We start from the raw sequence: 23,637 nt of genomic DNA, 5'->3' as shown, positions 1-23,637 counted from the left end.
AGACAGAAACATTCATTTGTCTGAGTGTCTTCCTTTCTGCAGGAGAGAGCAACATCAATCTTCCCAGGCTTCTTAATTGTTCTTGTAAGGAATGGAGACCTCATTCCTGAGGCCTTCCAGTGACAACAACTTAAATGTTTTCTTAAACAGAACAGCTTAATGGTGAACTAGGAGGTTGGTGTGCCTCCACTAGGTCCCCTAGTCTTGGGGGACTATGGAGAAGATCTTAGTAAGTAGTGGTTCCCCTCCCCATTCCCCCAGACTCATCTGACAGGCAGCTGGGAGCTATCTTTCCTCCAGTCTGACACCAGAGCAGATAATCTTTGGAGAAAGATTTTGCTTAAGAATTTGGGGTAAATTGAACGCTAGTTTTCTTTAAACTGGACACTCTGTCAGTTTCTACTGTGCGTCCCCTCATCCCCTGGGGACCAGCAGTTAGTTGAGTGGCTTTCAGCTGCATTCTTCCTAAAGTATTTTTTAGACAACAAGGGAAAAACATTCAACACAAGAGCAACAGACTTACTGAATGGCCTGTGTTCTCCTTAAACTTTTCTATTTTTCACAATAGTTTTAATAACAAACAAATTAATGTCTTAAATATATTCTTCAAAAATCCACAGGAATGAGACAGTTGCTTCTCTCTCTCTCTCTCTCTCTCTCTCTCTCTCTCTCTCTCTCTCTCTGTGTGTGTGTGTGTGTGAATGATTCAATGCCTGCCCATTACAATGATATCATTATGAAAAAGAAAAACCATAAATATGCCTATTTGATTAAATCAGTTTTTAGAAAGCCCATCCTTAACCTGGCTGTAATAATTGTGTTTTCCATTGCTAAGTATAGACCCTTAAGACAGCAGATGGCAAAAGGAAGCAACTAAAGTCATAATCTTGAATGTACTCATATCAAAACAAACACCATTTCATAAACACACAGACATTGCACTGCAGAACCCATTTTAAAATTTTCTCTAAATGTCTGCTCAAGAATTAATATTTGGGTTGGTGTTACTTTGTCTAGGGAACTGGAGTTTGCTCCACAGTTGAGGTAATTAATTTGAACAGTGACTATACAGTACCCACCTCCTCCCAGAATTCTCACACACGTGTCGTAAAGGAACCATGGTTTGGGTTTGTTTGTTTATTTGTTTGTTTTCTTTGTTACCTTCCAACACACACACACCCAATTCTTTGTCTTTATTGAAATATTTGCTGCTTTTGCCTATGCCTGTTAAATAAATGACCTGTCTCTTTGCAGGACAGTGACAATCTCTGGTGGGATGCATTTGCCACTGAATTTTTCGAAGATGACGCCACATTAACACTTTCATTTTGTTTGGAAGATGGACCAAAGCGATACAGTAAGAAAGAAGTTTCTTTTCCTAATATTCCCTCTTAGTTTGTGGCTACAAGGAAACGACAGGAGTCTGAATATAATATGCTAAGCTGACAGCCTGGCAACAGTACCGCCGCCCAACTGTGTGCTTGCTTCCCACCAAGGTACTGTTAGGAGAGGCAGCCCAAGTCACCACTGTGAGACTCCCTTCTGAGGCTTAGACTGTTAGGGTATTTGCTGACTTAGAGAGTGGAACAAATATGCACCGAGTGGCCCAGTGAGAAGCAGACAGCAAAAGGATAAGGGTTTGACATGTGTCTCGTCAGCTACTTCCTTTTATGCCTGAGGGTTCATGCTTCTGCTTGTGAAGGTTTCCTTTAAAAAAATAAATAAAATCCCTTACCATCACAGTATCATCCCCATCCTCTTATTCCTGCTTATCCGGGATCTCAGGTATTTATTTGACAAGTGCTATCTTTTCTCTAGCACAGGGGAAGCCATAGCCGCTTTGAACGCACAGTTTTGGATTAGTGTTGACAGAATTATAGTTCCTTGTCTTTCTGGCGAGTGATAACTCTGTAAGGATCCCAAAATTACAGCCGGTGGCACCTTGGGTAACAGCTGATCTGTCTTGATTAGGTTCAGGCAACTTGTCAGGCATCAGATTTGCTGGTTGTACTATCAGAGCAAGAGCGGTAGATACATCAACACAAACACAATTAATGTTCACTTACATCGGAGAGAGAGACATGCCTTCAGAACCAGCAGGACTCATGTGAAAGAACCTGTCAGAAGGGAAAACAGTCCCAGATCATGATGGTGATGATGGAACTTATGTAGCATGAAACAGTCTGTCCAGAGCTCTTGACAATTAATAGAGGATATGCTCATGATAAACACTGCTCAAAACACTGACAGCAGCCCAATATGTTCCACAACGGAATAATGTGTCTTTGGTTTTATTATAAGGGTGTTTCTAAAGAATCTAGTATTATCTCATTCTATAGCGTGGCAAATCAATTTATTGTGCTAACATACACATGTGGTGACTCGGTAGGGTAGCAAAGGAGAGAGTCAACCATCATAGGTTTGTCATCCTGTGGTAACTTATTTTAGGGAATCTATTTAGATTTTGGTATTGTGGGCTCTTTTGAATGAGATGGGCTGTAGGCCAGACAATGATCTATGGAAATGTCTTGTGCCACATTGGTATTTCCACTTCATAGACACTCTACTCTTTCCTTGTGAGTGTCCCAAGCCAGTGCAGCCTCTAGAGCAGCATTGTCGAGAGTGTAAGGAACTAAGTGAGTTCATCGGTCCAGCAATTTGTTCTTCCCCATCTGCCTAGCCAATGGTGGCTAATTTCTAACCAAGCAGTCATCACCCTCCAAGCTGGCTTGTTTTTTCATTCAGTTGTTTGTTTATTTTCTGAGGCAGAGCATAGATAACTTCAAGTTATCATTATTTTATGTCCCTGGGCTTTGCCAGTAGGAGACTATGGAAGGGTCTGCTCGGAGAACTAGAATTAACTAGAATTACAGTCTTAAAGCCTGTGCCAACAAAACAGATTCTTACTGTTCCCTCTGTTGATCCGATATCCAGACATCACCCAGGGTGAGGCAGGATCTGTGCTAGTGAGAAGTCATATGTCCATGCACAGGAGGAAATTCTTGACTGTGAACCATCATTGCCCAGGTTTCTTTGTTTCTCGGAGCCAAAATATTTCCCGAGTGGAGAAGAGAAACAAAGATGATTGACAGGCTGGAGCCGAGTCTCATCAGCAGTCTCGCCGACAGGCTGGTGATGTGCGCACCCGGCTGATGTGCGGACCAGTGACAGCTGATTGACAGCCCAGGACTGGGATACAGAGAAGATGAAACTTGCCTAGAACATCTGACATGCTGTTTATGTGGTACTCGCAAGCCGTACCACCTTAACCCATTCTGGATGCAGGCGCCGTGCACCAGGCTGGGAAGATATCTGGCTGTCCTTGGGCTCAAAGCTGAGGTTTTTTTTTTTCCCCTTGATAACTGCCAGGGAGCAGAATTCTTTGCATTTCTGGTAGGAAAATAATACTTACCTATTAGATTTTTTTTGTTATTTGTAGAAAATTTTCCTGAATTATCCATGCTAAACAGTAAGAAATATTCCATTCCAAGGTGATTTAAGCCTTCACTGGAACAGCCTCACATCCCAGTCCTTATCTGTGTCGTTAGAGGATCCTTGCAGTTATAAATTGTCCTTGCCATGAGTTACCCCAGTCCTGCAATATGAGTTTGTTGCTTGTCCGTTGCCCCTTATGCTAATGCTGCCTCCAGGTGGATAGAGTTTTTGTTGAGTGCTAAATTCTCAGGCCGACGCAAGAATGCACATGTCGTAATTGGTGTTCAAGAATACTTTTCAGTTCTCTAGGGTGTACTGGGATCAACTCTAATGGAAAATACCCACAGTATCATAATTTGTTAGATGACTCAGTGGTCCTACTCTGTCCTAACCCTGCTCCTCTGCCTACCCAGTCCCCCTAACCTTACTCTATCCTGTTGGGTGGGGCTACAGATGGGATATGCTTGGAGATAAGTGGTTCACGTGGAAATTGTAGTCATCTTCCTAGGGGACTTGTAGCACTTATTGTGGGGAGTTGTAAAATGGTCAGCTGTAGAATTTGGGATATGACTTTGTTTCTGAGGCATCTTGCCTCTGCTGTACCTTTTCCAGGAAACGCAGAGATTTTTCTTTTCAGGGTTGTAGATCTCCCTTAGATGAAGCATATTCTCTAGCACGAAGCAGACTGGTGGATCTTTTTTGTTTTGTCTTGTGATGTCATCTTACATAGTGTAAGGCTGGCTTTGTACTCCCTGGGAAGTTGTGGGTGACTGCATCCATCCCCTGGGTGCTAGGTTTACAGGTCTGCACTGCTAAATCTACTTTATGTGCTGCTGAAGATCAAACCTGAGGACTCAGACACATTACCAGCTAAGCTCCCTTCTAGCCTCAAGAATCCTTTGAATTTGTAATGAGAGATACATGGAAGTCTAGCTTGTCTGGGGTAGGGATGCAGTGTCACTAGGCCTCCTGTCTGCTGTCTGCGAATTACAGAGTCAACTGGCCAGTGTTCTCATTCTTTTCTCTCTTTCCCTCTCCCTCTCCCTCTCCCTCTCCCTATCCCCTCCCCCTCCCCCTCTCCCTCCCCTCCCCCCTCTCTCTCGTGTGCACACACACACACACACACACACACACTGTCCCTACATTGCCCCATAATTAAAGGAAAAGAAATTATTTCATCAATATGCCTATTTTGGTAACAGATAAAAGGGTCACAAATAATTACAATGGTTTTATTCAAGATAGAGGGCCCAGGAAGTCAGTGATACATATCCTTAAAGCCTTCTTCATGCCTTCTTTGTGACTCTAATCCAGGGTAGAGTTGTTAACGCAGAAAGAACATTCTAAAGTTAGGTCGATCATCCAGTGCTCCAAGAATCTTGCTTTTCTTTGCTCTTCTTAGACATGTAGCAGAAATGTGCTTGTCTTCTGTGTTGTCTTATGATTGTCAAAATCATCTGAGTGACATGCTGCTTGGAGCCTTCTCAGTAGACCTAGCCAGTGCCAGCCACATTTTTTTTTCAGGAAATACATACATGGCTCACAATTCATTAAGGAAACATTTTCTTGGAAGTGGTGATCCAGAGGAGCATGTATTGTACATTGAACCTCTGTCCCCCATGGGAAGAGTGGCCATAAAACTACTTGTACCAAATGAGGTGACATAATCAAAAAGCCTAGGACTATTTGTAGCAAACTCATCCACATCTTTTATTGACAAGAAGGAACAGCCTTGACTTCATGGTGCCTTTTGGGCATTCAAGAAGCCAGTCTACTCGTAGAGACTTGCCAAGTGCAGTCTGTAGAGCTTGATGTGGAAGGTTACTGAGCAGGTGGGAGCCTGCCAGTCCTCTCTGCTATGCAGTTCTAGCCAAAATACAGCCACAATGAGATTCTGTTTCTCTTCTCAGTCAACTGCCCAGTGATGCTACTCCCACTTTACATGATGAGCACGAAAAGGAAAGCAGAAAGAAGGCAGGTTAAACATAAGTGCAGCTCTGTACATTGGAGGTAGAGATTCCAAAGTATTTCATTAATTTGGTTGAAATTTGGGAAGGGTGAAACAAATAAGAAAAGTAATCTTGTTGGCCTTCCTCGTAGAAAATGGGGCATTAAGGTTGATCCCTGAACTCAACCCAGCTGCATGGTTTGAAATAAGCCATTTGGGAAGCATCAGTACCTTCTTCCAAAAAGTGAAAACGTAGTGAGATGCTACATCAGAGAGTCTTAGCAGCACTTCAAGCCCGTGAAAATGTTGCATGAGCCTTAGCCATTGCTATTTGATTGAAAACCAGTGAGCCTACTGCTCACTCTAATCAAAACCCAGGACAATTTGGGTTAACTTCTGATTGTTTCTTTAACTATTTTGTGTAATTTGATTTCTAGGCTAAGGTCTCTGGTAGTTACCCATTGCATTCAAGTTGTTCCATCTTGGTCCGACATCCAGTCTGAAATGAAGATTTGTGAAACCTTCAAGGTCACGACAAGCAGGCACTACTTTGTAGCAGTTAGAAGAACATTTCACTTTCCAAACCAGAAAACAAATAAAACAATTTAGGAAAGCTTTCATTCTCCGTAGTCATCAGGTCTTACTGGGTAGCCTGAAAATTTGTAAATTGGTCCCTCTGTGGAGCAGTTGCCACTGGTCCACTTCTCTTTCACATTTTCATCCCCAGCTCTGGTTTTCTTCTGATAGTTCTCAATGATTTTCCAATATTGACTAAGATATTTAGACTTACCTTGCAATGTGCGTTTTTTTATGTGCTATGAATTCAGACATGTTCCTCTAAGGGATCAAAGTAGCCTTGATGTCTGTCCTCGCTGCTGTTGCTTTATTTACCCACCTGTGTGTTTACTGGGATTGTAATACAAGAATTCTGAAATAATTTCCTTCATATTTCTCTCTACCTCTCCTCCACTTTCTCTCTCATAGAATATTGTATGATTAAAAGTATATTTCTGGGATAATCACTCCTTGATAATGTATATAAGACATATGGACACCACACATAATAATTACTGCGGCAGGGATGTTGACGTGTTTTAAAGTTTTGCAAAGGATCAGGAATGGCAGCACAGTGGGGGAGGGCAATTGAAGGCCAGAATTTAGGACTGTCTTTTCTATGGACAGTATTTCCACAGAACCCTCCTGAAACCTAGAAGGATACAGTTTCATGTGGTCAGGGACTTCAAGTCAGTCACTGAGCAGCTTCAAGAGGCACCTGACAGCTAGTCTTAAGGATTTGGTCCTCCAGAAAGTAATTTAATTTTCTGAATATTTGTCTTTCTCCCCTAAAGCATCAATGTCATGGTCTCAATTCACCTAGAATCATTTTGTGTCTCTTTGAATGTATTTAACCTCAGATATTAATCATGTCTACATCACATAATATTATGAGATGCATATGTGGGTTACTTCAATGTTGGCCTGGAAGCCAACAGGGAACATGGCTTCATGAGTTAATGAATGGCTAAATAAATGAGTGCATTAGTCCTATGGCATGATGGACATTCAGAATTAAAATAAAGGTGGGTTTTCATTATTCATCCCACTGCTTGGCACAGGGCAGAAGGATGCCTGGTTTTAGTTAGCCTGCGTATTAGGTCTGTCTTCCTAGGCAGTTGGGCCAATTAAGAGGAAAACCTGATATTAATGGAAAACTACAATATAAACAAACAACCCCAATTATGACATCTACTACAATTATGACATCTGTCCATCAGCAATTGTGATGCCCAGGTTCCACTTTGAGAAAATATAAAGCTCTGGTTGGAATAAAATAAACAAACAAAAAGAGTGACAGTAACCTGTTTGGGCAACCTGTGGTTCTGGATTTCCTTTACTGGGAAGTGAAAGAAAGAAAATTGCCTTTGATTGCATTTAAAACTTTATCTTTGAAAAAAGAAACGGCTTCCTCAGAGCTGCCTCTCATGGTTAACGACAGGAATGTATCCCTGTGTGCATCTGTGACATTTCTATTGCAGAGTGACACAGATATCATGGTCTCAGTGGGTCTGGACAGTATACGAGTTGCACTAAGTGGCTTTTGGTCCTCTGGTCTCTGATGTGATTTTACTGAGTTAGCCTTTTCAACTGCAGAGTTCATTAAGCATTGATAGATTTAAAGCAAATTAAGTTGGGATCAAAGATTTCCATTGGTTACTTTACTTGTTTGTTGTTTTGTTCATTCATTCATCCATCCATTCATTCACTTACTCACTCATTCATTCATGACTCAGAGTTTCTGTTGTTTGTCTGAGAATGGTGAATACCTCTTGAAAGAAAAGACATTTATTGTAAAATTTTCTCTTGATTTTTGGTATCTTTTTACTTACCTTAAATTAGTATAATCGATAAAGAGCCTTGGACAATGTATTCTTTTAGCATGAAAATCTCAGACTATTCACCAAGAAATGATGACAGAGAAATCCCACACTAACAGATGAACTGGATAGCCTGCTGAAGGAGCTAAAGGGGAGTGAGCCTCTTTCCGTTTGTGCTTTCAGATGGCTGGAATCACGAGTTACAGAGTGCTCGTAACAATAGATGAAGCAGACACTACATCCTCTCCAGTAAATACCACACTAATGACCTCAGGAGATAATGGACAGAAGAGTGCTTTGAATAAATTTAAAGTAGTATTCAAGACGGAGACATAATTATCTCCATATTTATCTATTTATGATTAATCTTTTAGATTTCGTGAGTTTTTATTTGCCCTCTATATGTTATAAATCAAACTTTCTTGGAATCTGAGGTAGTGGCTGGATCTTTTCTTCATAGTGTGAAAATTGTGAAATTAATACATTTAAACAAGCACCACACTGCAAAGAATGAATTAAAAATAAAATTAGTCAAAGGTAGGAAGAAATAATACATGGACATGTTTTATCTGACTCATAACATGATGATTGTTGTTAGCTTTGCATTATTTTGTCTTAAAATTTTCTTGAGAGCAACCAGTTCAGGTATGTCCACAACTCCAATAACGCAGGTCAACATGTAGGAAAATTGCTATATTAACTTGACTTTCACTTTCAGTCTATTTTTAGATTAAAAAGTGCTGTGACTTAATTATTTTTAAATACTTGGTCTTGCTCTAATCTGCCTCTCCCTTGTTCTCACTCTTGCTCTCTCTACCTCTCTCTTTTGGTGTTGTTGCGAATAATACCCAGGGACAACCTTGCATAAGTAAGGCAAAGACTCTATTCCAGAGCTACCTCTCTAGCCAGCAAATATGGGGCTTCTATGCATGCTTATGGACGTCTAACACTGATGTACAAATGCAACCCAATACGTGGGCTTTTCTAGCTGTAGGCACGATGTGGCACCTGTGACTTCCCCTATATTTTAAAATACTCACACTAACACAATCTCAAGTTCCTGCAGCCTGTCTTGTATTGGAATGTAAGACAGATCATAGAATAACTTTCAAGTTTGTCGAGAGAATCAGGGATTGAGATTCAGATTTAAACTCAACCCTAAAATGACATACACAACTCAGTGACTTATAAATTCCTTAAGTGCCTGATTGGAGTGGTCTCCTATATAATGTCTGATTAAATCAACAAGCTGTATAACGTAAGTAGTCCTGAGCGCAATGAGTAAGTAGCTGCTGGGATCTTCTTATTGAGTGGTCATTATTATTATTAATTTCAGTGCAAAAACCTACTTATTTAATTAACCTTCCTTGAGGGTGGTCTATGTGTCACTTTCTGTGCACTGAGTACATAAAAATGAATGGACAAAACCTTGTGCTCTGGAGAGATTAAAGAACTAATGAAGCTATTACTTCACAAAACACCTCTTAGCAAGTCATAGCCATAACTTCCTTATTTTGTGCTGTTATTTTGTTTTACTTTATTTTGAGACAGAGTCATCCTGTGTAGCCCAGGCTGCACTCTTCTGGCCTCTTTTTCCTGTGTGTTGGGATTACAGGTCTATTCCCTCATATCTTCCAGTCACATCTTTCCAAGGAGATACCCGCTGCCTCACACTGAGAGCCGGTTCCTTAATGCTCAGCGTCATGGCGAACATGTCGATTTGAGACATCCTTTACCACACACTCATGTAATCTTCATGTTTATGCCATGTTTTCAAGTGGTGAAGACACCTTGCATATGCAGGTGGAGTAAAATAAAGCATTTGCTGAAGTCAAGTTAAATTAGCATTCTTCAATGAGTACAGTAAGCGATATTCAGAAGCATTGCTTTAAGACTGTAGAACTCCCTTATCAAGTTAAAATGACTCATCAGGATACATGTCATAGGATACTATTCCCAGAAGACCTGTTAGAGTATTGTGTACTTCATACAACCATGATGCTCTATATTTTTAATTTTATAATGGCCTATATTCTCTCAACTGTCTCTTTTAACCCAGTTTTACATGGGAGCATCTCTGTAGGAATATATCTTTTATTTTCTCCACAAGTCAGGATGACATGAATTAGACAATGGTTGATATTCATACGAGCATTTGAAAGATCTAAAGGAAGAAAAGAGGCTCCCATAACATGGTATTGAAACCACACTGTTTTTGAAACACAGTTACACTCAGAATCTGTTCTCCACGTTGTCTAGAGCCCCTGGAACATTAGATTTATCCCCCCTTTCTAAACACTTATACGTCTTATTAATGTCTACCTTTGAATAATCTTGTTTTTAATTTGATCCTTGGTTTCATTTTGAAAACTGTCATTTGGTATAGGAGAATGGGTTTGCATTGATGATGAAAATATACACCAGCTCTCAGCGTCTAATTGAAACTTTGAAACTTTTCTTCACTTCTTATAGGTCCACATAGTATCTTCATGGCATTCTTGTGTCCCTCATACAAATCAACCTCCTGAAATGGTTTTGGCATGAAGGACAACTAGCCATGTACGTGCTTTCAGAATTAATAGATGCTTGGACATATTTCACAAATTCAAACCAACTCCTTGGGAGATATAATTGTCCATCACAAATTTCCTATGAATTTTTTTCCCAAACATGAGAAGTTCTAGCATCTGGTACAGCTGACTGCACTTACTTTTTTTTTCAATTAAGGCATTTAGGACAGTTCTAATATCAAGCTTTGATAACAATTAAATAATCAACTTTCCAGGGGTTTCTGCATTAAAATAAGTGAGCATCCCATGTTTATCTACTGCCTTTCAATAGGACTATAAGAGAAATGATGAATAGTATTTGACCGATTATGTAAATAAACTACTAATTATACCTTTAATTCTTTTCCATGCTTAGACACTGTACCAGACTATAGATACTGCAAAGGCTGTAGTATTTAGAATGCTATTTTATTTTTTAAAATACAGGCCCCAAATCAGTAATTATGAGAGTCATTATTCAGGTTCCCAGCAGTGCAGCCGTTATTTTTCACTTGACAATTATTCTGTTAAGCTAATGTCAAACCAGCACTGTGCCTTGTTTAAGAAAATGGTCCGCCAGCTCAGTATGAGCATGCCCAGCTGTGGAACAGCTCATAGACTTATAAATCCAGTCTATTCTGCAGCATGGTCTCATTGGCTTCAGTTGCAGAAGTTCCAAGAAGTTTTCAGTTTCATATTAGGTCTATTCAGCTTCCTTCCCAAGGTCTCACAGCATCTCTTGACAGTTAATGGTTCCATTGTGTCCCTCCCACTCATGGTGCTGGGCTTTGCCCACCAGGGCACTGCTCAGTTGGCACACTCTCTCCATTCAGTGCCTTCAGGAGGAGAAGAGAAGATGATCTATCCCCTGGAAAGTGAGGAAGGAATGTGGTACTTCACGTTATCAGTGGTTTTTGTCTAAAAAGAGACTGTGGTATAGATTCCAATTTCAGTTCATACTAAGTAATTCTAGCTATGATGTTATAATTTACAATAAAAAAAAAAAGAGTCAGAGAATGGATTTTTTTTTCAGTATGAGGCAGAGTTGAGGTTTATATGGAAGTAAAGTTTCCAGCATAGTTTTAGGTTGAGACTTAAGGGGAGAGAAAAGCTAAGAAAGAAAGACTGCACACTCAGATATGTGTGCTGGCTTCTCAAGAGGGATAAGATCACTCAGGGGATTCTTCGATCATTTGAATGCAGCAGCAAAACTTTTGACCTAGTTAAGGAGTTAAAATGACAATTAGGCTAATGATGGGTGAAGTCTTGAAAATTACTTTATATTCAGAAGTGTATGGTTAGGGTGTAGGTGAGAAGTGTATTCTGTCCCCCTGCATGCCCTTGTGACTTAGTAAGTGGTAAAGAGGAAACCCATAGCTAATATTTGCTGTGCAGGAGTGAATCACAGAGTCTCACACTGTCCTTACTGCTGGTCGCAACTAGGGTTCTATTTAATACTTGGTGTGTGGAAGAAAGTGAGATTGCAGGAAACATAGGACCTACCGCTTCTCCGCTGTCCACCCACTTCAGAGACTTTTACCACTGTACTATGGAACAGAGATAAACAAAGAAACTCTTGACCTGTTACCTTATTAGACTAAAGACTCCCGTTCTGATCCTAAAAAACAGTTTCTCCCCCTTCACCCTGCTTCACTCACTCCTTTAAGAACCAGCACAGGTTCAGAATAATTTGTTTTCCATGGCACACAGGTACCTCCAGCTTCCTGTTCTTTTCACAGTTCAGCGTGGACTGCTGAAATCCTTCTGACATCCCTGCTCCAACGCTGACATTTGTAAGCTTTCTTCTTCCATGCAGTATGGGACCCTCCATATGTCTCCCACAGTAACTCCCTATGTTTTCAGAGAATCTGGAGATTTATTTCCTTCCAAGTGCTTGCTGCTGGCACTTCCTCCAAGCCTCTCAAACTGCCAAGCGATGAACTTCAATTTAGAGGAGCTGTTACATTTGTCATTGTGAATTTGCTCAACTTTAGATAAATTTGAAGATTTATGCTTATCCCCAGTGGGCCTGAGACTATCTCTGAAGCTTGGAAAGTTCACACTTGACTCCCTTTTCACTGTTGTGAGTAAGGGAGTTTTCAGATGCATTCAGTTGCCCTGCCAGGGCTCAGGGTCCCTGCCATTGTCTCATCCTGGAGAAATTTGGACTTACAGGTGCTCTTGTGTGATTCACTTCTGTAGAGTCAGGAGGAGGGTCCACTTTGTGCCATGTGCTGTGGAAGCCCTTTACTATTTTCAGAATGAAATCACACACTAAACCCTTACTTTAAAGGCAAATAGCCCAGTGTTGTAAATGCAAAACAGCCTGATATGTAATCATAGCTGCTTCTATCATGATGATCCTGTATTATGCCTCTTTTCTCTGAGCCTTACTATTTTCAATGAATACTATATTTACCTAGCACCAGGATAATGATATTTATAAGTCACACCCATGCTATTCCTGGTACTTAAAGACAATCAACAAATCGTAACTATAACGATTATTTGTACAGAACACATCAGGAAGCTGACTAGGCTTTGGCTTGTTCACAGAAACTCACCTAGTCAATTCTAGAAGTGGAATTCACACCTCCATATATACATCTTGTTACTGTTGTTCTGAAACACAAGACTCTATTTGTTAGTGGTTTGTGATGAAGTGTTCTCCAATGTTTTTTTTTCCCCATTGGAAATAATCTAGAAGAAAAGTGGCTGATGTGTGCTACATGTTATTGTGTTCTGTTCTTCGACCCATCTTTAAAATAGTCAAGTGTGTTAGAATACTAAGTGCTTTGTGTTCAGTGATGTGCAGACCATGAGAAGCAACTTATTGGATCACTGCTTTTGTTTTCAGGGGCAGCCTATCAGATTGCTACATACTCTGGACTCAAAATAAAACATGATATTGCTTCGATTTGCCTGGGTCAGGAGCTCAGGGCAAGCGAGCTTGATGATCTGGAGGTTCTGGATACCACCAACCTGAAAACGGTGTTAGTTGAGGTTTAGGTCAAACGAAAGCTAACGATTGATGACAGAATTCAGTTCCTTGCAATGGTTAAGGAAGAAAGCCTTTGTTTAATAGTTTTTTAAAATTTATTCTTTGAAATTTTCATACATGGATACAGTGTATTTTGATCATATCTATCTCCCATCCCCCCTGTCAGGAGATAGTTTACTGAGTTCAGCCATCTCAGGAACAAGTTCCATCTTACTGGCAGGGCCAAACTGAGTTCATGTTCCCATGATCCCAGAACCAGCTCCTATACTGCTTCTTCAGGTGTTTTAAGATTATCTGTTAACCAACAAGGAATGTCAAAAGGGAAGTTGCAGATTATCTAAACTAAGTCAACACAAGTTGTAAATGTACTGCCTGCCATGATTAAATAGACGATATGTAGCTATTGCCCACTCCTTTTTTCCCTCATCACTCTAAATTCTGGACCAGAGTCCAAAAGGGGACTTGACTACTAGAAAAGCTGACTGACTCTGAAACCAGGTGACCTACATATGGCCCAGCCACCTATATTAACTTCCTTGCCTGGCCCCTTGCATCAAAATACAATACAACAATCCACTTCACTCCCTCTTGCTTTGTGTTCCCATCCTATAAACATGTGGTGCCACTCCCTATGGGGATGATGTTCAGGTCCTGAACTGCCCACTTGTCTGAGCACAGAAAATGCAGCTTTCACTTTGACGTGAGTTTTCTCGGCTTCCACACCGAATCCCACACCCCGCAGCACCCCTGGGATCTCTCTAACTTACCTATTACCCAACTTTATATCCTCATTTTTTAAAAAACTCACTGAGTCCAGTTAATGTTGGTCATAAGTGCCTGGGTATGGGGCCATCCAATGGTCATGGGTAAACTACTAGTTCTTACCCCTTGTACATTGAAAGATGATTCCCTGTAGCCACCAGCTGCCAATAACTCACAATCCCTTCCACTTTCCATGGTGAAATTTGTAACTGTCTCAATTGTGTAGATATAACCACAACTGCATGAATCTGTGAGCACAACATCGATGCTGTGTGCAGCACAGAATTCCTTCCCTGAGGCTACACCTGGGGGACTATTTAAAGCTCTGGAAACTTCTTTGTTAACCCCACCCCCCATTTTGTGTCCTCTACACAACATAGATGTTTGCTCTTTCAAGGCCAGCAGAGGAGTTGCCACCTTTCAATTCTATGACTTTAAGTGTCACCAGCTTAACCCAGCCATTTGATTAGGAACTTCAATTACATTAGCAAGGTCTATCCTCCAGAGGATGTAACTTAGGCATAATGTGGTCTTGCCACCACCATAGTTGCCAATTGCTACTGTTGGCAAGAAGGAGTTGTGGGAGTGCATGCCTTGTCAGGAGAATACTGGGGACTCCCTTAGGCATGTGTGTGACATACATGTAACTGTACTATAACACACAAAATACTAAGAAGCCTCATAAGACATTGTGAATCCCAAGAAGACAAGCTGCTCAAAAGGTTAAAGAGATGTAAGAGGGATAGAACTTGAATAAACAGAAGTAAGAACAATGAGGAAAAAAAATGCAGGGCATTCCAAGGAAGACATAGACAATAATTAGGGGAAATGGTTAATGGTTTTGCTTGGTTGGAACTTACCTTTAAGAATCTGTTCTGTGTTTTGTTTGAAGATTTGTGTGTGTGTGTGTGTGTGTGTGTGTGTGTGTGTGTGTGTGTCTGTTTCGTTTGCATGTATAGGTTTTATCTTGTGCATACAGTACTTGCAAAGGCCAGAAGAAGAAAATAGATCCTCTAAAACTGGATGGTTTTGATCCACCATGTGGATACTGGAAACTGAACTTAGATCTGCAATAGCAGCAAGTACTTTTAACCTCTGAGTCATTTTTCCAGTCCTGCTCTGAGGTCTTAAATAGACTGGCATGCTTTGACCCTGTAGAGTCTTTAACATGCATGCTGGAGGCCCCCAAGGCCCTGAGAGCATTTTTATGTGTTCTTGTGTGCTGAGTAACTGGGAGATGAGGCTGCTCTGGCCATAAGTCTTTTATGTAAAATTTTGAATCTATCCTTTGTGCTCACCCCCTAGACTTTGAAAAGGTCTATGTTTTTCTTCACTATACTTTGTCAGAGGATTTCAAATCTAAAGACCCAAGGACCTTGTAAATTGCCTTCTTCTGAGGGGCTTGCCACAATGCCGGAAGCAAAAGAGAGAAGTCTGAGGAAAATGTGTTCAGTGCTGTCTCCTACATGTTAGGTAGACAACAGTCTGCAGTTATATTGTATTTTTAAATGGTTTAATTATTCACTCATGTGTTCTAGACCATTCAGATTTTAAAATCTTGAAGGCTAATGAGATAATACAAACACAGTAATTATTAGTTACTAAGGGATTTCCCCCCAGATCACTCCAAATCAGCTCATTTCAACATCCACTGCCCACCCAGGCAACCATCTCCTTGCTGGGAAGACACATAATTGCCCTCTTTGTGTCCCTGAGCTGAGCCAGGAATTATCTACCTGGACATCCTCAAGCCATACCTCCCTCTGAAGGTGAATGGTTTTTTGTTTGTTTGTTTGTTTGTTTGTTTTGACAAGTGCTATCAGCAAAATCCGTGGGATAGCTTCCCCTAGTGTCTACAGGAGATAGCTAAGGATGGTGGGGAAAGACCCAAAGATAAGCACACCACGAATCAAACTCAGGTCTTCAGACTGGAAGGCAGGCACTTGCACCCACCAGGCTCTCAAAGGAAGGTCTTTCTAGAGTATAGGTTTCCCACATAAGATGATCTTTGAACAACAGGCAAACTCCCTAGCTCACTATCCCTAGAGACCACAAATCCTATAATTCTGTGTATAAATATATGGATTACCAGCTAAGAAGCACCCGGCTAACTTGATTGTAACTACTTGTAATTACCAAATTATGTCCCTGATTGCTTCAGCTAGGTAAAGCTTGGCTTATGTCCATGTGCTGGCTGACAAGTTTTCTGGGCCATTGAATTCTGGGTGGCACTGTACATTTTACTCTCATTACTGAACATTATATTTATCATCAGAAGGATAAGGTTTTTTTTCCAAATCATAAATAAAATACATGGGTTACATTAAGGAGACATTCCAAGTAATCATTAGGGCTGAAATTCTGTCAACCTGTCATGGCAAATATGTGTGTACAATGTAGTAAGGCATCAAGACAGACAGAGTAATTGTGTCACTTCATATAGAAGAAAACGTGTATTCATATTCATGAATAAAATGTCATCCAAGAGACAGTCCTCCAACAGGAATGAACAACCAGAGTGGATATGTTCAAGAAGTCCACAAGTTATATTAGACAAGTGTCATATTAGCACAAGACAAAAAAAAATCAACCCTGTGCGGAGAGTTCCTGAGTTAGTGCCTGGCATGCTGAGTTTAACAGCAGGAAGAGCATAGGGTATGGAGGAACAATCAAAAGAACAGCTCACACCAGTAGAGGCCTGGTGGGATTGATCCATGGCAAAGAACAAAAGATTTGCAATGTAGCTAAGCAACTGTTACCAGAGAACGCACTGTGATAGACACCTAGAAAACCTCCAGGGCTCGCAAGTGGCACGTTCAGGGCAGTGTAAAGTCAGGAATATATCTAAACGCAATGAGATGAAAGCCGAATTTAACAGCTGGCTGTCGACCAGATGACGAACGATAGAAACTGTCAGATAGAGAATCAAAACTGGCTGATCTCTTTAAAGTGGAAGAGACCATGGTGTGTTGCTATTAAAGCAAAACCAAGGCATATTTATTGAGGCCTCACGGTGACATCTCTGGGAACTCCTTCCCATCTCCGATGCCAACTTCATTTTCTTTTCCTTCCATTAATCACGTGAATTGGACTTTGTTACTAAAAATTCTTTCTGGTTTGTTTTGCTGCACATTTAAACCTCCCTCATTTAACCCAAGAAATAAATGCATGCTTTTATGATGCATTTTGATGATAGATCTTAAAGTTGAAAGTTTAAAATCACATATAAAACTCAATTATCTTTCTTAAAAATCAGTTTTAAAGTCATTAAAGGTGTCCCCTTTTCTTTCCTGGCTTTGTATTTGCTGTCCATGGCTCCAAAAATTCTCTGCAATATGAAAATGCAACTCAGTTCAATCATCAAAAGGAGCTTCACAAGCCAACATGGAGGTCAAGATTTTGTAAGAAGATAATTTGAGCATGTATTAGATTGTTTATGCAGAAGTACATTTAGGAGAGTTAGAAGATGGTCTCCTCTCTCTTCCTCCTCTCACCTTTTCCTCTCCTTTCCCTTCTCTTCCCCTTCCCTCCCCCCTCTCCACCCCAATTGTTTTCCCTGTGTTTTTCTCACAAAGATTAAGAGACAAGATAATCCACATGGCAAGAGATTTTCCCAAACTGTAGAAGAATTAGAGCCAGAATTCAAAACTACTCCCCTTTATCAAAAGATCTCAAATTCCTAGAAATATCAGCCAATCAGAAGCGGGGAGATTTGCATAAAGCCTAAGTAAACAATCTAAGCTGGGAATTTATTCAATATGGGATCACAAATGTTATTTTACCCGCTCACATATTCATTTCTTCTACACTGAATGCCGCTGACAGTTGTTCATTAATTTTCCAAATGTTCTCCATCTTCTTTCAGGCACTGCATAGGAAACAGGCTTTTCGCCCTCTTCCCTGAATACCTCTGGCAGCCTGAAAAGTCTGCATGGGTTTTGTGAAAATCAAAAGTGTCTTTACAATTGACGCAAAGCGGTATGGATTTTGTCTAGCAGAATCCAAATTAATTTTATCGATTTAAGAATGACCATCTAAATCGTAAAAGCTAAGTGGTAGCTTCTAATCTTGGACAATGTATCTGCATACCATAAGGGCTGAAGAGAAGTAATTTCTAAGCCTCAAAGTGCTTGCATGTTTTATCTTCAGAAATTCTTCTCCTGAAAGCCAAGGGAAGCAGAGGGAACCGGTGGGCAGCAAGGATTTTTTCCTGCCCAGAGTAGATTGTGCTCAGAGTTAGAAGGGGAGGAAGCAGGGAATATAAAGCAGCAAGCAGGGGGGCTGGTCTCTGCCTGCTAGGCACATAGAGGCTTCTCAGGTACTCAAACCCTCCCATGAGTGATTGCTCTTTTAAAAGAAATGATGAAGGCTGGGGTGATAGATCAGTCAGTTAAAAAAAAATAACTGAATTTGATTCCTAGAACACTCATTTTAAAGTCAGGCATAATGGCATGTTTGTAAGCTCAGTGCTGGGAGGATTCTTGGTGGTTACTGGCCAGTCAGCTTAATCTATGGCTTCAGGCCAGTGAGAGACTCTGTCTCAGACAGTCAGGGATGGATGGTCCCTGGTATATGACACACATAGTTGTCTTCTGGTTTTCACACACCTGCATATACTTATACATACACACATACATATGTGCATCTAAACACACTGGAACATGGAACATGGGTGCACATACACACTCACATCAGAGAGAATGAGAGAGGGGGGGGAAAGAGAGGGAGAGAGAGAGAGAAAGAGAGAGAGAGAGAGAGAGAGAGAGAGAGAGAGAGAAGGAGGCAGAGGCAGAGAGTTCAGTGCCTGGGGATGGAAAGTTCCTTTATAACTTGGACGTTCAGCTTGAGATTGCCTTTCCACAGATCCTTCAGCATCGTATATATGCTTCGTGTCCAGTAACCCTGGAGGAGTGGAGGAAAGCAGTGGGACAAATGAAATCTAAAAGGGCCTATGGCGAACAGGCATTTGTCTTCAGTGTCCCCTCATCACATAAGCACTGACTATCCTTATCACTCAGTATTGAAGTTTACAAAACAAACCCTTAGAATATAGGAACCGGTCTTCTTCACTGAACAGAAAATGACACTCTAGATGTCCATGTTGGCCATAGGTAAAGAGGGGATTAAGAAGGAACCCTGATGGCAGGGGAGGGTGTTGGTGACAATCATAAGAAGGTGGCATGTTCCTAAGGATGAGGGGAAGTGAAGGGCCAGAGAGTAACGATCCTCCACTTACCCATGTTTGTTAAGATGTGTGCGTGTGCGTGTGCGTGTGCGTGTGTGTGTAGGGCTGTTCAGTGACAATTAATTCAACAGAGTGGTCCTAAATGTGAGCCCTGGCCTGGTCTGTCTGTCTTTGTTAGTGTAGGCTGGCAGTCAGCAAGACACATAACCTTCTCTGTGCCATCTCTTGCAGTCCAGCTCTGCAGCCCTTAGCTCTAGTGACTGCCACCTTGGAGCACTCTGTTTAGACTTTATAGCTGCTACCAGAGCTCTATGGGATCTAGACTTGATAGATTTCAAGCCATAGAGCCAATGTAGACATAGACACATGTTTAAACTGTTATATTTAGGCACATGTGTACACGTGTGTATGGATTTGTCTGCACCTGTGTGTGCGTACATGTACAGATCAGAGGTTGACTTCTCCTTGGAACTCTCCATCTTACAAGTTGAGGGAAGGTTTCTAACTAAGCCTAGAGGGAAATGCTTTGGCTAGACTTGCAGGCTAGCTTTTTCCAAGGATCCTGTCTCTACTTCTCTGTGTTGAGATTACATATGAGCCACCTTATTCCTACCTGGTACTCATGTATGACTATGGACCCAACTCTGACCACCCTCTTGAAGGTGAGTAGTTTACCCACAGAACCATCTCTACTGTGCCCACTGAAGGAAGTTTCAATAGAGTTCCATTTCTTTCAGCATAACCAATTCTGTGCAGTAGGTACCCTTCCAGGGATGAAAGACTGAGTTTGTAAAGCTTTTAGTGGTTGACAATGTTGGGCATGTTCCTTTAACCTTATTCATTCCTTTTTTTTTTCATTTGCTTGTTTATTTAATCAACAAGAATGGACAATTGCTTTTTGACTGAATCAACTTAGTGTAAGGATCTCCCAGAAATGTGGCTCTAAAACTCTGTTAGATGTCCATAGTGTTGTAATAGTCACCATTGAAGCAGAACCTGCCAGGTGCCACACACTATGCCCAGGCTATTAGCTAATGTTTCTCATTTAATCTGAGCCAGCAATTCTCCTTCATCTGATAAGAAACTAAGTGCCAAATCTGAACTGGTATTTTTGTTTTCTTCTCCATCCATGTCCCACTTTCTTCTTCCTGGGCCAGCCTGCCTCTAAAACTTGGTGCCATCTTCCTACAGCTTCATCACTCCCAAACACTGAGAACTTTATTCATTATGTCTGTTACTACTAATAATGATATTTAAAAAATAAGCCAATATGTGGTGATAGTGTGCGACATAAACATGGTAATTAGTAACATCAAAATGAAGTTAATTATTGCCTTGATGTCTAGGGTGGTTTGTGTGTAGTAGTAGAGACACCACCTAGCATCTTATAAGAAGACAACATGGCATGGTATTTCCACATGGCTGCCAAATTGCTACAGTGTTGATTCGATAAATGGGTTGCACAGTTGAGTCAGCCTGCATCCTTTGGTACCAGACAATCTGTATGCATTGCTCTTGTCACTTTATAACGTCCCTCAATGCTTCTTCTTCAGTCAGATGTATCAGACTCCAATGTGTTAAAGCTTCATTATTTAACCCAGTTGTTTGTTGGACCCATAACTTGATTCTCAAATACCAGGCTAATTCCTAGGTTTGAACAAAAAATGACACTCTAGATGTCCATGATGGCCAGAGGAAAAGAGGGTGAAAAGGAAGAACCCTGGTGGTAGGAGAGGACGTTGGTGAGGAGACAATCATATGAAGGTGACATGCATCTAAGGAAGAGATGAAGTGAAGGGCCAGGAGATAATGATTCCCCCACTTACCAATGTTTGTTAAGAACTGTGTGTGAGTGTTTGTGTGTCTGTGTGTGTGTGTGTGTGTGTGCACGCGTGTGTGTGCAAATGGTCTATGTGTTTAGGCATATGTGCCCACTGAGCTTTAAGGGGCTCAGAGATCAAAAGCACTTGTTGCTTTTGCAGAAAACCTGAGTTTGGTTCCTGACACCCATACCAGGCATCTCATAACTTCCCATAATTCCAGCTCCAGGGGATAGAATACCCTCTTTTGGCCTCTGCAAGTACCCTTCACCTCTCTCAACATAAATACATTAAAAAATTTTTAAAAATCTAAAATACATAAAAAGACCTACATAAAAATCAGATGCCAAGACTATATTATTGTAGCATGGTGTAGCATTCTAGCCTATGTACTATTCTAACCTTAAACAGCCTTTTGCTAAAGAAAACAATTTTTTTCTAATGGTTGGCCACCTGTTCACTTACCATATCTCTCTCATATGCTAACTTTTTTTTTAAGGTGGTGTCTTTCTACATAGAACCTGTTATTTGGAACTTCCTATGTAGACCAGGCTAGCCTTGCACTAGCAAAGATCCATCCACCTCTGCTTCCCTAGTACTCAGCTTAAAGGCATGAGCCACCATGCACGGGACATATTAACTTCTATATCCCTCCAGTTCACCTAGCCATTGTGAATGGCCAGGTTAGATGCCTGTTATTCTCCCCTCGCAGATTCTCTGAATTACACTACATCTTTGGGTGCATGACGTCCCATTTGATCTGGTACTCCATTCTTTGTTGGGCTCTGAATTTTAATCTGAACTCTGTTTTAAACTCAGTTTTAAAATAAGCTTGAGTCAGATGTTTCTTGGTTCACAATTTCAATCTTTTTATTCTAGGAAATTACAAGATTAGTTCCAATCAGGGCTGGTACCCCTGTGCCTTTTAAACAAGTGAAGTGTGTATGAGTGACCTCTATGGTAATCCCTTCCCCCACACTCTTTCCTGTCCTGAAATCTCTGCTAAAGCAAAGAATCATCAACTTAAGAGCAAGGGGACTTGGTTTGCACAATTCACTTTTCTAACTGTTTGGTACTCATTTTTAACTTAAATTGTCGTTGCTTTATTGACAAAACAAACCCCATTTCAGAAGAGAATGCAGCCACAAAGTTTCCCCTATCCTGGTCCCTAGAGCTAGTGCTTCAGATGTTATGTACAGTGAGAAATCATTGCAGGCCCTCAGCTATCACCATCAAAGCCTCCTGTCTTGGGCAGTTCTTCATAGTTTTCTGTTTGACTTCTCTATGGTACTATAGCTGTGGGTGGTGACAAGTTTGCCAGGGTGTTTTCAAGTTATCTGTTCCATGAAGTCCCATACTGTCAATGCATTAAGGCTATTACTGAAGGATTAAATTATTTAAAAACAGTGTATGGAGTCGCTGTGATTTGCTGGCTGTAGGTGAGTAATACCCAGTGTATAACATTCATAGATTCCTTGTGCTCAGGAATAGAAGCTACAGTGGCAAAGAGCATTGCTATCAAATCCACACTAATGAAGAAACATTTGGAGCTCTACAGGGGATAATAGGGGATACATTGTTACTGTGAGTTCAGTAGCATTGTCCTTCACCATTTTAGGGTGTGCCAAACTGCACAACTCATAATTGTATTTGCATTCATGTAAGAGAGCTCCCACAAAGCTCCAAACCCTATGAAAAAGGCAAGGGTGGGGGTGAAACCACATGGCTGGTGTCTTGAAACAACAGTCAGTACAGAAACAGAATGCTTTTCTCTATAGGCAGTAGGTTCAAATCCATAATTAGACCGAAATCTAAGTGATGGAGATTGATGGGCAAAATTCTTTGCACAAAGCAGCACAGAGGACACTGGCCTCCTTTTCACAGCAGGGACCCTGAGTTCCTTTTGAGATGTTCTTACAATTTCTCCTATAGCTTTGCAAGGCCAACTGGGTGGAGTTTGAGAAAGGATTTGGGTATGCTGCCGTTTCTTGGCTTTGTAGTGTGTTATTCTCCTGAAGCACTGCTTTTGAATGGAATCAGGCAAAAATTGTTGGACAAACACTTCTCTAGGATTATCTTCTGCAGGTAACTTAGGCAAGCCCAAGAAAACTGGGAAGCTGAAACAGGTTGAGAGGTGGTTCGACCTTTCAGGAAGGCTCTTGGGTACCACAGATATTTATCTAGAATGTTTATCTTGATGTTATTTAACATTAAGCTTCTAGTTAATTTGGTTCTGATTGAGGATCCTCTTCCTGGCTTGGAGGAGGCCACAGTCTCTCTGTCTGCTACCTTGGCCTCTCTTTTATGCATTGGTGGACATTGAGAACAATAGGGAAAGAGGTGGAGGAGGGCGACTTGGTGGCTTTTACAATTCCACCCAAAAGATCCCACCTTCTCCAATCCCATGTGGGACTTCGGACCTTTAACAGAGAAGGCCCAGCATCTAGTCATAACAATGAGTAACACAAATTGAAATAGGAAAAAACTTGAAATGGAACTGTTTGTGACAAGTGGGTTGATTGACAGTTTTCATTCCAATCCATTCTATTTCAGTACCCTGTC

The 23,637-nt window shown here is 41.0% G+C and overlaps 1 protein-coding gene across 11 annotated transcripts in view; it reads left to right on the top strand.

The window, feature by feature from the left end:
• Positions 1–23,637, top strand: part of Ldb2 (LIM domain binding 2) — a 329,342-nt gene that overhangs the window by 130,027 nt on the left and 175,678 nt on the right. For all 11 annotated transcript variants that reach the window (XM_028765307.1, XM_028765306.1, XM_028765313.1 and 8 more), the window contains exon 2: positions 1,255–1,357. In XM_028765307.1, the coding sequence (XP_028621140.1) occupies positions 1,255–1,357 (103 nt within the window). The remainder of the gene's footprint in view (positions 1–1,254; positions 1,358–23,637) is intronic.

The sequence above is a fragment of the Grammomys surdaster genome, unplaced genomic scaffold (assembly GCF_004785775.1).
Source record: "Grammomys surdaster isolate TR1022 unplaced genomic scaffold, NIH_TR_1.0 150, whole genome shotgun sequence".
Classification (NCBI taxonomy): domain Eukaryota; kingdom Metazoa; phylum Chordata; class Mammalia; order Rodentia; family Muridae; genus Grammomys; species Grammomys surdaster.
This window is presented reverse-complemented; position numbering and strand designations above follow the sequence as displayed.